At 49.4% G+C, this 13,290-nt stretch overlaps 1 protein-coding gene across 10 annotated transcripts in view; it reads right to left on the bottom strand.

Moving 5' to 3' along the window:
- LOC106568864 (eukaryotic translation initiation factor 4 gamma 1-like) overlaps nt 1–13,290 on the bottom strand; it is a 31,217-nt gene that overhangs the window by 4,363 nt on the left and 13,564 nt on the right. For 8 of the 10 annotated variants that reach the window (XM_014139611.2, XM_014139610.2, XM_045694002.1 and 5 more), the window contains 17 exons: nt 10,090–10,244; nt 9,136–9,225; nt 8,465–8,543; nt 7,055–8,098; nt 6,822–6,910; nt 6,215–6,395; nt 5,822–5,955; nt 5,458–5,610; nt 4,292–4,684; nt 3,100–3,246; nt 2,561–2,794; nt 2,294–2,398; nt 1,598–1,981; nt 1,162–1,291; nt 808–910; nt 383–642; nt 157–281 (listed from right to left, as the gene is read on the bottom strand). In XM_014139611.2, the coding sequence (XP_013995086.2) occupies nt 157–281; nt 383–642; nt 808–910; nt 1,162–1,291; nt 1,598–1,981; nt 2,294–2,398; nt 2,561–2,794; nt 3,100–3,246; nt 4,292–4,684; nt 5,458–5,610; nt 5,822–5,955; nt 6,215–6,395; nt 6,822–6,910; nt 7,055–8,098; nt 8,465–8,543; nt 9,136–9,225; nt 10,090–10,244 (3,806 nt within the window). The remainder of the gene's footprint in view (nt 1–156; nt 282–382; nt 643–807; nt 911–1,161; nt 1,292–1,597; nt 1,982–2,293; nt 2,399–2,560; nt 2,795–3,099; nt 3,247–4,291; nt 4,685–5,457; nt 5,611–5,821; nt 5,956–6,214; nt 6,396–6,821; nt 6,911–7,054; nt 8,099–8,464; nt 8,544–9,135; nt 9,226–10,089; nt 10,245–13,290) is intronic. The other 2 variants (XM_014139613.2, XM_014139612.2) reach the window with 2 other exon arrangements.

The raw sequence follows: 13,290 nt of genomic DNA, 5'->3' as shown, positions 1-13,290 counted from the left end.
GGGCCGGAAGGGGAAGGACGGGGGGTTTAGTATTACAGCAGTTAGCTTTGCAATCGCCTCTCTGTGTGTACCTTTGTCATGGACACAAAACTGATGGTGTGTGTGTGTTGGTGTGCATCTTCATGTTGTTGATGTGGCCTGTGCGTGCGTGCGTACCTTCATGTCATTGAGGTGGAGGTACTCCTCGATGATGGCGCTGGACTTCTTGTCCAGCTCCTCCTCCGTCATGGCCGGTTTGGCCGGAGCGGCGGGGGGAGGGGTGGGGTTTGTCTCACGCTTCACTGTACAGATACAACACACAGTTACACACACTATTGTACACTAAGGTGTGTGCACAAATGATGTTTGTGTAGGCAGTAGAAGTGTGTGTGTATTCTCTTACCAACAGCCTCCTTGCTTGGAGCCCTGTCCCGGCTACCGCTGCCTCCTCGGTCTCGGCTGCCTCTGTTCCGGTCGTCAGACATGCTGGCTACGCGCCGGACGGGGGGTTCTGTAGGGGTGCGACTATCGCTCCTACGCTCCTCCGTCTCGCGGCTGAAGCTGCGCTTGGTGACAGGCGGGCGGGCATCACGGCTGCTGTCACGCCGCTCGAAGCGGTCGAACCTGTCCCGGTCCCCGCCGCGGTCACGACTAGAGCTGGACCTACGGAGAAGGAGAGAGATATTGGAGAGAGGAGAGATGGGAGAGTGGGGGGGGGGAGAGGGAGGGGTAGAAAATCAAGATGTGTAAGCGAGAGTCAGGGGGCAGAGAGAAAGATCAGGAAGAATGAGGGGAAATGGAAAGCAAAACAGCAAGAGAAGTAGTGACCTCTGGGGTACCCTGCGGTCAGCGTCTGAGGATGACGCTGGTGGAGCAGACTGCTGCAGGGCAGAGAATCGGTTGCCTGTGGCCGGACGGCCAGTCTCCGCTGCTAGAGAACAAAAAGGAAGGAATGAACGAGATCAATACGCGCATATTACACAAATGCCAAGTGTGTATATGTAGGTGTGCATGCGTGCGTTTTAAGTGTGTGTAGTACAGTGTGACACATTTCTTTGAGTTTTTTGCACTTGTGTGAGGGAGGCCGGTGTGTGTTTGAGGTTTGTATGAAGTATGCTTCTACCTGACTCCTTGTTTAGGTTGCCCTGTGTTTGGCACGTGTGCGCCCATATGTGGCCCTACCTGGTTCAGCTCCGGCGGCAGGCTTGGCCCCTGTGGTGCCTCCACTGCTGCCCTTGCCCCAGCTGCCCCACATGCCCTTACCCCCGAGCTGGGGCGCAAGGAGCTGGTTGTTGAAGTCCAGAGCACCAGGCTAGTGGGGGAGAGGGCAAAAGGTTAAGAGCAGAGGTGATGACATAAGTAGATCCATCTCAATGGGGACTCGACTTGGTAAAACAAATGAGGAAAAATGGCTACTGAAGTGACGCAAGTAAAATCCCTGAGAACACAAACTCTAAACCTGGTCATGTGATCGCAAAAAGCATCCTTATGAGCTACTGAAATACAATAAATACACTATTGCTTTCCTTCCCCCTCATAATTGGGAACCCCATTCGTGTTGGTTTAGTAATAAAAACACGTTCCTTTATTAGTTGCGAACTTTAAAACCGCCGCTCACCTTGGTGATCTTGCTGAGCCGGCTGGTATCGATGGGTCTGTTCTTGGTGGAGATGGGCACTGTGTTCCAGCCTTCGTCCTGGGGCTGGCTGCCCCTGGCCCCCTGGCCGCCGTGCTGGCCCCCACGGCCCCCCTGATCCCTTCCTCCTCTGTCTCGGTCTCCCCCCCTCCCGTCTCTTCCTCCTCCACCACCCCATCCTCCTCCTCTTCCACCACCACCACCTCCTCCACCACCTCCTCCTCCTCCACCACCACCACTGTCATTCCTTGACATAAGCTGCTGCTGGACCTTGACCAGCTGCATTTGCTCCTCTCGCTCAGCGTCCTTGTGGATCTGGTCTATGGTCTTAGGGCCTTGCTCCCCTCGCCGGGGCACCCAGCCACTCTGGTGGAGGGAGAGAGGGGGAGTACTCTTTTAAAGTCTAAGAAATAGCGAAGGCTTTAGAGCCATATAATGAATTAGAGTATGGTTATTACTGTGACGCCATGATTGTAACGATACTATTGCAGAGAAGACAAATGGGGAGGAAAGAAGAAGTGAAAGAGAGCGCTGAAGAGGAGAGAGGGAGGAGGGGATGGAGTGAAGGAGAGAAAGAGAGAGCGAAAGATACAGAAAGATGGAGGGAAAGAGGAGCGAGAGAAAATGAGAAAAGAGAGAACATTGTACAGAGAGGGATGGAAGGAGGTGTAGTTGTACCCGTCTGAGGTCGATGACGTCCTGCAGCATGAAGCGGATCCTAGACGAGGTCTTCTTCTCCTTGATGATCTTGTCCATCTGGGCAAAGTACTGGTCCATACGGGGCTGTAGGGACAAACAGAGGGACACTCAGACTGCTGTGTGCGGCCATTCACATTTCTGCAGAGGAAATATGTCAGGTATCAGTAAGTGTGTGTGTGTGTGTGTCCCTGTGCATTAGCATGCGCACATGCCTTTGTGTGTCTGGGTTTGTCTCTCTCCGCATACCTTGGCCTTCTCAAAGTCCAGGTCCTTGCCGATGGTGGACAGCAGTCTACAGAGGCACTCCAGCGACTCCTCGTCGTGGTTCTTCAGCAGCTTGACGATGCAGTCGTGCATGATGGCCTCAGTCAGCATCTTCAGCTTGAACAGCTCGCCGATGAACTTGATGTTGCCCAGCGACCGCCGGCGCGCCTTGTCCTTCGCCTCCTCCAGCTCCGCCTTCAGACCGGCTTTCTCCTCCTGGGAGACGAGAGGTGAAAGGTCAAAAAGGTCATTTGAAAGTAAAGAAAGCTGTATTGCCCAAAATGGACCTGCTCTTTGAGGGTTAGGGACGGAACAGAATGTGATTCTATCTTTGCTAGTTCAGCCACAGACCTGGGCAAAAGTGAAAAACAGCATGTCAAATGAATAGTCAAGTAAATGGATTTAGAATTTATGAGGATACAGACCAATCTTGTGATATTGGCAATATGAACAAGGGTTGGATATGAATATAACAGAATGCATCCATTATGAGGTTGTGTAGACAGGATGTGATGCCGTACCTCTTTGGCGGCCTCCATCTCCTTCTGTTTGGCCTCAAAGATCACGTCGTCGTCCTGGTCCTTCTCAAACTCCTTCTGACAGCGGTTCAGCAGCAGCTTCCGGAAGTTCACAGTCACTCCCGGCTTGTCTGTGGTGGGCACTTTCAACTGGGAGGACACAAGGAAAGGAAACAAGGAACAAGTCACGTTTAGTTCCAAGGTCAGTTTGGTTTACGTTCAGTAGGGGACTGGCTTAGAAAAGTACAACTCAAACAAATGGATGAAGACAGAATTAAAACAGAGAGGGAGAAAAGGAACGAAAGAGGGCTTCCTCAGCTCCTCGAGTTCTTCAATTCCATCCCTAAACTGCAGTGTACGGATGAGCGTCGTTTCCTTTCAAGACGATTCCATACGCCTCTAGATACATGGGCTCCGAAATGATAGATTTTTAGTTTGAAACGATTCAGTTTGACACACTAACATTGGTTGCATAGAAACATTTATTTTCCATTCTAAATTCAAATCTGCTAGGGCCTCCCGAGTGGCGCAGCGGGGTAAGGTACTGCATCGTAGTGCTTGAGGCGTCACTACAGACCCGGCTTTGATCCCAGGCTGCCACGCAAACGGTCGTGACCGGGAGTCCCGTGACCGGGTGTTAATAAGAGGGGTTAGGCGGGTCATGTTCCGGAGGACGTAAAAGTCTGTCGCCGATGGAGCTCATGAGCTGGGCCTCTCTCAACTGGACCTGTCTGAGCTGACTTCTGTAAGTGTGTGTGTGTGTGTGTGTTAAAATGATGTACGTAGGCACCTGATCTGAGCCATAAGGGAGACAAAGCATCTACCACCCCACTATAAGAACTTGTCGTGTTTTTATTGCACATTAACCATTTGAGCTAGTAATGTATCAACAGTGATCGTTTACAAAACGAGCTATGACATAGCCGATGAACAGCACAACTCGGTTGAGGTATTTTCAGAAGGCAGAATGTAACCAGCAACATTTTTTTGTTTTTTTTTAACCGGCGATTCGTAACGGTTCAATCAATTTTCTGACTGATGCACTTGTATCTTTAACATTTGAATCAGGTACCAATGCGTACCGGTGACGCATTACATCCCTACGGCACTGGTCCAAACACACGACTCAAAGTAGAGGCAGAGAATGAAAAAAAAAAGTCCAACACAAAATACACAAACAACGTCAGTCACTCACCCCCATAAGGCAGCGGCACATGTTGGCGTAGGCCACGGAGAAGTTAGGTTCAGAGATGGCCTTCTCAAAGATCAGGTCGATCACTCCCTTCAGCCTCTCCTCCGTGTCGATGGTCAGCTCTGTGACCTGCTTCATCAGCTGCTGGAACATCTGAGGGGTCAGCTTGTTGAGGATGGAGCGGACCCTCTTGAACAGCTCCTGGGTCTTGGCCTGCTCGGGGTCGTCGCTCTCCTCCTCGTCGGGGCCGGTCCCGCGGCTCCCCGCCATCTTCACCGCGGGCTTCCAGGCTTTCTCTGCCTTGTTGAGCTCCACGTCACCGCCTAGCGATGAGGAGATGATGATCTTGCGGGGCTCCTTGCGTTGGCCCTGCTGGGAGCGCCGGGGTCCTGGGGGCTGGGGGGAGAGAGAGAGAGAGAGCGAAGGGGGGAAAGACAGGAGGGAGAAAGCAAGATGGGTGAGGGGTAGAGGGATAAAACAGAGAGAAAGAACATCATGTAGAGGAGATAAGAGAGAAATGACGTCTATTAACTTCAAACACACTGGGCTGTCAATCATTCACAAGTTGAGCCCGGCTTCAGACATAAACAAGGTAGAGAGCAGCACCAGTTCCACTCAACGGCAGTCTTAGAACACTATTCAACGGTCATCTTTAAATGCTCACAATAAAAGCACTGGTTGACGACCAATTTAAACCATTTGTTTTCAAGCAACGTGTGACAAATGATTGATTTCGATCATTTGGAGAGTGAGGTAATGACATACTTTGAACTATGACTAATGCTTTCCAAGAGACAGAGACAACAGCCCACACGTGACCCAAAACAAAATGGCCGATCTTGGTCTTGAATTATAGGATCTCTACGCACTGACAACAGAGGCATCTGGATGGATATAACCCATTTAGCAAAGATGTGTGCTCGATTTTATACACCCGTCAGCAATGGGTGTGGCTGAAATAGCCGAATCCACATACTTTTGTGTATATATAGTGTATTAAAAATAATCTATATTTACACAAAAAAAAATAAATGGGGGATTGGAAATGGAGACCAATTTCCAATTAAGCCTCAATCCATCTGCAATATTAAATATGATCTACCCCCTAAAAAAACATTTTAAGTGTCCACTATATAACTCCATACACGGACCCAAACTGCGATACTCACTCCCATATGGTCCCTTCCAGGGCCCCGTGGTCCCCCTCCCCCACCTCCGGAGGACTGTCTGCCCAGGTTACCCATGAAGGCGGGGGTGAAGTCTGGCCCGGCGTTCATCATGTTGCGACCCGGCTCCGCTGGGCGCATGGGGGTCTTATTGGCCTACAGAGAGGAGAGAATTAAAAACCTAGGAGTTTGACATTGAAATGAGTATCGGGACATGCTAGAAAAGCACATGAATGAGCTATGGGAGCATAATCGCTTTACTGAGTTGTGAATAATACACTTCTAACTGGATGCCTATAAAAAATGTTTTTAAAACAAATAACCATATTAAATTGTTATTTCTTTCCTTCAAAACGGTATAGTTTACCTTATCCAACACCACATCGCAGATAAGAGGCAGGCCCTCGGGCTTGTTCATGCTGGCACCAATGTACCGGAAGCCCAGCAGGAACTCCCTGTCGTACCTCTTCTTGTCCTCCGGGTCGATAGGCTTCCACTGCTCTGTTGGGAAGAAAGGGTGGAGGAGTGGGAGAGTGTGAATGGGCGACAGACTCTTTATACTGCTTAACCATTGTTGGAACACATCCAATCAAATCTATCAGACTACTCTTGAAGAGACATGCATTTTTGGGAGGGACAACGCAAGCCACACACATGCATTCACGATGAGACATTTCACATAACAGGAAATAGTCGGCGTCAACGAAGATAAATGAATTGGGTCACCGACGGATACATTTATTTCTAGGGGGCCACCCACCTCCTTTGTACTGGTACTTGAGGTCGCCTGGTTTGAGCGGGGGCGTGTCGGCGTTCTGCTTGTCCTCCTTCTCCTCCCACGTCTCGTCTGGCGCGTCTGCGGTCGCCAAAGGGGGAGGGGCCACAGGGCTGGGCTCCGCCGGAGTGGACAAGGGCTCGGGGGCAGCCGCCGCCTCCTTCTCCTGTATGGATGAGAGAGTTGGGAGAAGGGACAGGACAATTGGAGGGGTAAGACGGAGTAGAATGAAGTTGAGAACCCTACATGCTGTCAGGATTTGGGGTGACAATCTTTCTTTCATTAAAAACAAAAAAAAAGTTTCACATTTGCATATCGGTAGTTTGACGAAAACGTGCTGGGAGGTGAAATGTTTGTCTCGACAGATATACCAGGACTCCAGGCACAAAGAGGAGACCGACGGTGCCATATGTCAAGTTGCTCTTGCACTGACTAATGAACAGTCCAACCGGAGTAGCAGCTGGACTGCAGTGCTGTGAGCAACAATCTTACACGTTTTTAATTGGTCATGGACAACTGTTCAGAACAGCTCAGGACTTTAGAAAGCCGCTCTGTTCTACGCAAGCAGACACACGACTAGATACAAACGCACCTCTTTGAAGGCATCCAACATGTCTCCAATGGCTTCCTTCTTGTTCAGCTCCTTCATGTTCCTCTTCTTCTTTGGCACAGACACAGCAGCTAGGAGAGGGTTACATCAAAAAAGTTGTTACGTCAAAACCTGAAGCCACACCATCCAGGACCCGTCTGCGCCAGCCAAACTCTTGGTGCACACAGAACTTCCGGACCAAGTGACCCCGACCAGTAAAAACCCTCCCCTCTCACCTTGCATAGACGTGTCCTCTGAAGGGCTACTGGCCAAGGGCACTGTGGCTGCATCCTCCTCTTTCTCCTCCTTCTCCCCCTCCTCTGCCACGGCAGCAGCTGCAGGGGTAGCAGTTTCCTGAGGTGTGGGAGCGGCAGGCTCTGTGTTGGGCATTGCAGTCCGCTCTTGTGCGGGCACGGGGGCGTCTACCTCGTCGGGGTATTCCTGGGGGAGGCCGTTGGACAGGGGCGTCTGCGCCTCGCTCTTCTGGGCCATGGCGGGCTCCGCCTCCGGGACAGAGGGAGTGACGGCAGGAACGGGGGCAGACGCGGGCACCGCAGCAGCAGTTTCCTGTTTCGTCGCTGTCGGCTCAACCACGCTCTCAGTTTTAGTGGGAGCTTCCATAGACACCACCGGCTTCACGGCCGGGGCGGAGTGTTTGATCGTTGCCTTTGCGACGGGGGTCAAAGGTCGTGGAGCGGGTTTAGTGTGTTCTTCAGCGACCGCCACCGTAACAGGCGCCACTACCTCTGGCTTGGTGGTAAGCACAGGCTCCTCCTTTACCTTCTCTACCTTCTCCTCCTCCACCACCACTTCTTCCTTTTTATTCTCTGCCTCCTCTTTCTCCGCTACCAGGGCGGGAGGTTTCTCGACGGCTGCTGGGGCGGCCGAAGGCTCTTCCTCAATGGGAGGAGCTTCAGGAGTCACTGCCTTTCCCGCCAGGGTCACACCGGCATCCACCGTGTCGCTGACCTGAGCGATGGTGGTGATGGGGGGTGGTGTCTGCACCTCTGCAGGGGGAGGGGAGGTAGGAGCTGCTGGGGGGGAGGGGGAGGTGGGAGGGGCCTGGTCTTCCTCTGGTGGAATGGCCTCCTCGGCCTTCCCCTCAGCCGTGAGGACAGCCGATTGGCTGACGACCTGCTCGGTAGGTGGGGCTGCCTGGCTATCTGTTTCCTGTTTGGCCTCAGCTGGGACGGTGGCGGTGGCAGGCTCTGGGGTCACCAACGCAGGAGGCGGGGTCACGGCGGCCATCGCTTTGGAAACCGCAGGTTCCATGATGTCATCTGAGAAAATACATAATAATCAGTTCAGAACTATTACGTAATATCAATCAATCATTGAAGATCAAGTTCATCGTTTATGTTACGCTGTTCTACTCTCTATGTAATGTAGCCTGGGGCGGCAGGGTAGCCTAGTGGTTAGAGCGTTGGGCTAGTAGCCGAAGGGTTGCAAGTTCGAATCCCTGACCTGACAAGGTACAGATCTGTCGTTCTGCCCCTGAACAAGGCCGTTAACCCACTGTTCCTAGGCCGTCATTGAAAATAAGAATTTGTTCTTAACTGACTTGCCTAGTTAAATAAAGATTTTTAAAAAATTAAAATAAATAATGTGGCAAATCTCAGCATGTAAAGACCTGGGAGGACGCTCACCTGTTCTCGTCATCATGGTGACGGGCTTTGTAACTTCTCCGTTGGTCTGGGAAGGACCTTCTCCCTCTGTAGTGGAGGACTAGTGGCAGAAAACGAGGTGCACCGTCAGAACTAGCGTATACTAGATTTTAAAAATAATAAACACAAATATGTTGTACAGTGTTTTCTAACGCTATCCTATTGCCTTGATCAAAACCAGTCGAGTTGGAGACAAGACACAACAACCTAAAAGTAAACACTAACTGAATGGAACCGTTCTGGGACAGTTGGCTTCCATTCCAAACTTCCTGGTCTCCTTTATGACATCATCTCTGTGGAATCATCTCAAAGACACAAGATTCCAAACTTGCGTTGTGAGCTCATCACTGGGAACCATCCCAAGGAGGTGGCGAAATCAGGGGATGTATTGAGGGATGTGAAACACTTAGCGTTGAATGTATAGAACTACAATGTATAGAGCTCTGAGACATTCGTATCTGTTCTACATGATACATTTCTGCTTCCCCCCCCCCCCATAGTTTATTTGATGTCCTCATATGATAAATACCAATCACAAAGTTTCAGGATGTGAACAGCAATCGAGTTTTAATCATTGGACAACAATGTTTCTGAATGGTCTGTGAGGTTACATTGTCCTGAACAGGCAGGCCCTAGTGGGTTGCGAGGCATACCTGTGATGGGGGGGTGGAGGTGGCCCTTCCCCCGGACATGATCTCCTCTGTGATATCGCGGCCCCCCTGGTTGGGGTCTCGTATTCTGATCTGAAGAGAAGGACGAAGTTGAACAGCCAACAGTCAGACCACTTCACATTAGCATATTAACCATCACTGGGCAGGCCGTCAATGTAAATAACAACTTATTCTTTTTAAAAACGACTAGCCTGGGCAGTATTCACTAGACGGCAACAGATGAAAAACGCACAGAAACCGGAAGGGACTGGCTATCTGTTTCCGTTTCCCATTGCAAAACATTTTGCTACGGTATATACTGATGAATACAACCCTGGTTAAATAGGCCTAAATAAATGATAGTCCCCTTTTCTATTCTCCCGTCATCCCTCCTACCATCTAAACTAATCTATACTTCTTTCCCGCTGTTCAATCGCCTCCATCTGTGTCACGAGGTTAGTTGCCATTAAATCACATATCTAGGATCACATTACTCGGAGGCCAATTCTGATATAGGAACAGATTACCATCCCCAGGTTCTATCTTTAACCCTAAGGGGGGAGGGGTGGAGAACATATCCGTGTCTGACCCCGTATAAGCGGTAAGGGGCAAGATGTACTACTCCTGCACTGCATTGACCTCAGCAGCGAGGTCATAGTATACCAGCTGCCCTCTGACCTTTATAGGGCTTTTCTCACTCCTAATATATACCCTGGTATGATACTAGGGAAATAGTGTTCTCAACAGTGTAGGCTGACACTAACGACTTGTTAAAAGCAGCATCGACAACTTCTAAATCCCCTGAACAGTTGCTTTTTTATAAGGAAAAGGCCCAATTGATTTGCTAACAGTTAACCTTTGTCATGTTCACGCACCCAGAAAAGTCTGCGTCTTCAGGCCAAACACCAGGGTATAGTCTTACAGTGGAAAAAGCAAGATTAGTTTGTGGTACAGTACCGCTATGCGCTCCCTCTTGGGTGCCGGTGGTTGGCTTGGCGGCGGCTGAGGGGGCAGGGCCTGCTGCTGGGGCTGGGCGGGGCTTATCATGACAGGCGCCGTTTGGACAGTGGGTGTGTGGCTGTACTGGGGCTGGGCCGGGTAGTAGGCACCTGCTGTAGGGGAGAGGGAGGGGGGGGGGAGGAGAGAGGCAAGTCAAACACAGCACGGAAAGCAACACACAATCACACACTAAAATGACCACAAACATACCATAAAGACTAAACAAGCATTGAAATAACCACACACTGAAATAGGAACATGTTAAAATAACCACACACTGAAATAGGAACATGTTAAAATAACCACACACTGAAATAGGAACATGTTAAAATAACCACAACGGGGCCTAAAATAAAAACACCCGCCAAATGCGGGTAGATTGGCATTGGCGGGTAATACGGCTATTTTACCAGCCACGTTGGCAGTGCAAGCATTTCACTCGCATTTGCGAATAAGAATAGAGTTAGAAGTGAAGAACGAGCACATTTACAGCAAAATAAATAGCTGGTAGCTAATCACACAAACAACTACCAACGCTATAATCCGCCAGCACGCACACTGCCTGGCTGGGGAGCTGTGCACACTGGGATTGAAGTGCTGAAGACAGACTGATTTTAGAAGCGCTGAGCACAGGCATAAATGTTGGTCTAATTCACTCTGAAGTCTACTACAGTGAGACTGTGTTTTTTGGCTATTACAATGTCTTGTTCACAAGCTGGGTTGTTTCCAACGTGTCTGCTTCAACTGCTAGCGAAGACCTGAGATATTTTAAGATGTAGCCGATGTCACAAATAATGACATAACATTGAGCAATATTACCACATCACTTATTACATTACAAAGCATGCTCCTCCGGGGTTTTTTTTTTTGGGGGGGGGGGGGGGTTTAAGTGGCTGGGGGACCAAAAGGTTTGTTTCAAGCCCTGACCCACATGCACCCGGAGCAAAATAAAACTATGTATACACAGAAACAGAGCTACAAATCAAACAGGCAGATAAAGATGCAGCCCCACACACACCGTGCAACGCACAAACACACACACTTACTCACCGGGGTAGCGCTGGGAGGTGAGAGGAGCGCCGTGGAGAGAGAGACGCCCGTTCTCTCGCCCGCCCCCTCTCCCCCCACCCCCCCGCCTTTCCCTCGCAGCCAGAGAGGGCTCTGAACACGACAGGGGGAGGAGAGGAAGGAAGCGAGGGAAGGGAAGAGAGAAAGAGATAGGGGAGGACAGGAAGAGACAGATGCAGAGTGGATGGGAAGGGAACCAGAGGTAAGCAGGGTGTTAAGGCAGTAAGAGGCAGCAGGTGAGAAGACAGAACACACTGATAGAGCCAAACCAAAGCCAGAAAACACAAACACACACACTCACACAGCCTTGGATCCTTAGAGAAACAAAGACCGCCATACACACAAACACCTGCCAGGCAAAACCACCACAAGCAACCAGCAAAGCCATACGGTAACGAACCTAAGATCAACTGACTGACCAACTGTAAGATCAACAAAGATCAGGCCCTAAAATTAACACCCACCACCTGCCAAATGCGGGTAGATTTCGCCATTGGCAGGTAAGACTTCACCAGCCATGTTGGCGGGTGGTCAGGGCCCCACAGCGCAAGCATTTCACTCACATTTGTGAATAAATATAATCAAGTGTGAAAACTTTTATTGTAAAATGTATTCTGCTGTAGCTGTTTTCAAAGTATTTCAGCCATTGTTTCATAGCTGGAAAATGAAAATCGCACAAAGTCAAAGAACTACGAAGCCTATATAGAGTTGAAGTTTACACGCACTTCGGTTGGAGTCATTAAAACTCGTTTTTCAAACACTCCACAAATTTCTTGTTAACAAACTACAGTTTTGGCAAGTCGGTTAGGACATCTACTTTGTGCATGACAAGTCATTGTTCACAGACTGTATCACAATTCCAGTGGGTCAGAAGTTTACATAAACTAAGTTGACTGCCATTAAACAGCTTGGAAAATTCCAGAAAATGATGTCACGGCTTTAAAAGCTTCTGACAGGCTAATTGACCTCATTTGAGTCAATTGGAGGTGTACCTGTGAATGTATTTCAAGGCCTACCTTCAAACTCAGTGCCTCTGCTTGACAGATCAGCCAGATCTCAGAAAGAAAATTGTAGACCTCCACAAGTCTGGTTCATCCTTGGGAGCAATTTCCAAATGCCTGAAGGTACCACGTTCATCTGTACAAACGATGGTGTTTATACTTGCATACTATGGGACCATGCAGCCGTCATCCCGCTCAGGAAGGAGACGCGTTCTGTCTCTAGAGATGAACGTATTTTGGTGCGAAAAGTGCAAATCAATCCAAGAACAACAGCAAATGACCTTGTGAAGATGCTGGAGGAAACCGGTACAAAAGTATATATCCACAGTAAAACGAGTCCTATGTCGATATAACCTGAAAGGCCACTCAGCAAGGAAGAAGCCACTGCTCCAAAACCACCATAAAAAAAGCCAGACTACGGTTTGCAACTGCACATGGGGACAAAGATGGTACTTTTTGGAGAAATGTTCTCTGGTCTGATGAAACAAAAATAGAACTGTTTGGCCATAATGACCATCATTATGTTTGGAGGAAAAAGGGGGAGGCTTGCAAGCCAAAGAACACCATCCCAACCGTGAAGCACGGGGGTAGCAGCAGCATGTTGTGGGGGTGCTTTGCTGCAGGAGGGACTGGTGCACTTCACAAAATAGATGGCATCATGAGGCAGGAAAATGATGTGGATATATTGAAGCAACATCTCAAGACATCAGTAAGGAAGTTAAAGCTTGGTCGCAAATGGGTCTTCCAAATGGACAATGACCCCAAACATACTTCCAAAGTTGTGGCAAAATGACCTAAGGACAACAAAGTCAAGGTATTGGAGTGGCCATCTCAAAGCCCTGACCTCAATCCTATAGAAAATTTGTGGGCAGAACTGAAAAATCGTGTTCGAGCAAGGAGGCCTACAAACCTGACTCAGTTACACCAGCTCTGTCAGGAGGAATGGGCCAAAACTCACCCAACTTATTGTGGGAAGCTTGTGGAAGGCTACCTGAAATGTTTGACCCAAGTTAAACAATTTAAAGGCAATGCTACCAAATACTAATTGAGTGAATGTAAACTTCTGACCCACTGGGAATGTGATGAAAGA

This window comes from Salmo salar, chromosome ssa14 (assembly GCF_905237065.1).
Source record: "Salmo salar chromosome ssa14, Ssal_v3.1, whole genome shotgun sequence".
Taxonomy (NCBI): domain Eukaryota; kingdom Metazoa; phylum Chordata; class Actinopteri; order Salmoniformes; family Salmonidae; genus Salmo; species Salmo salar.
The sequence above is the reverse complement of the archived record's forward strand: the minus strand, read 5'-3'. Positions and strand labels throughout refer to the sequence as shown.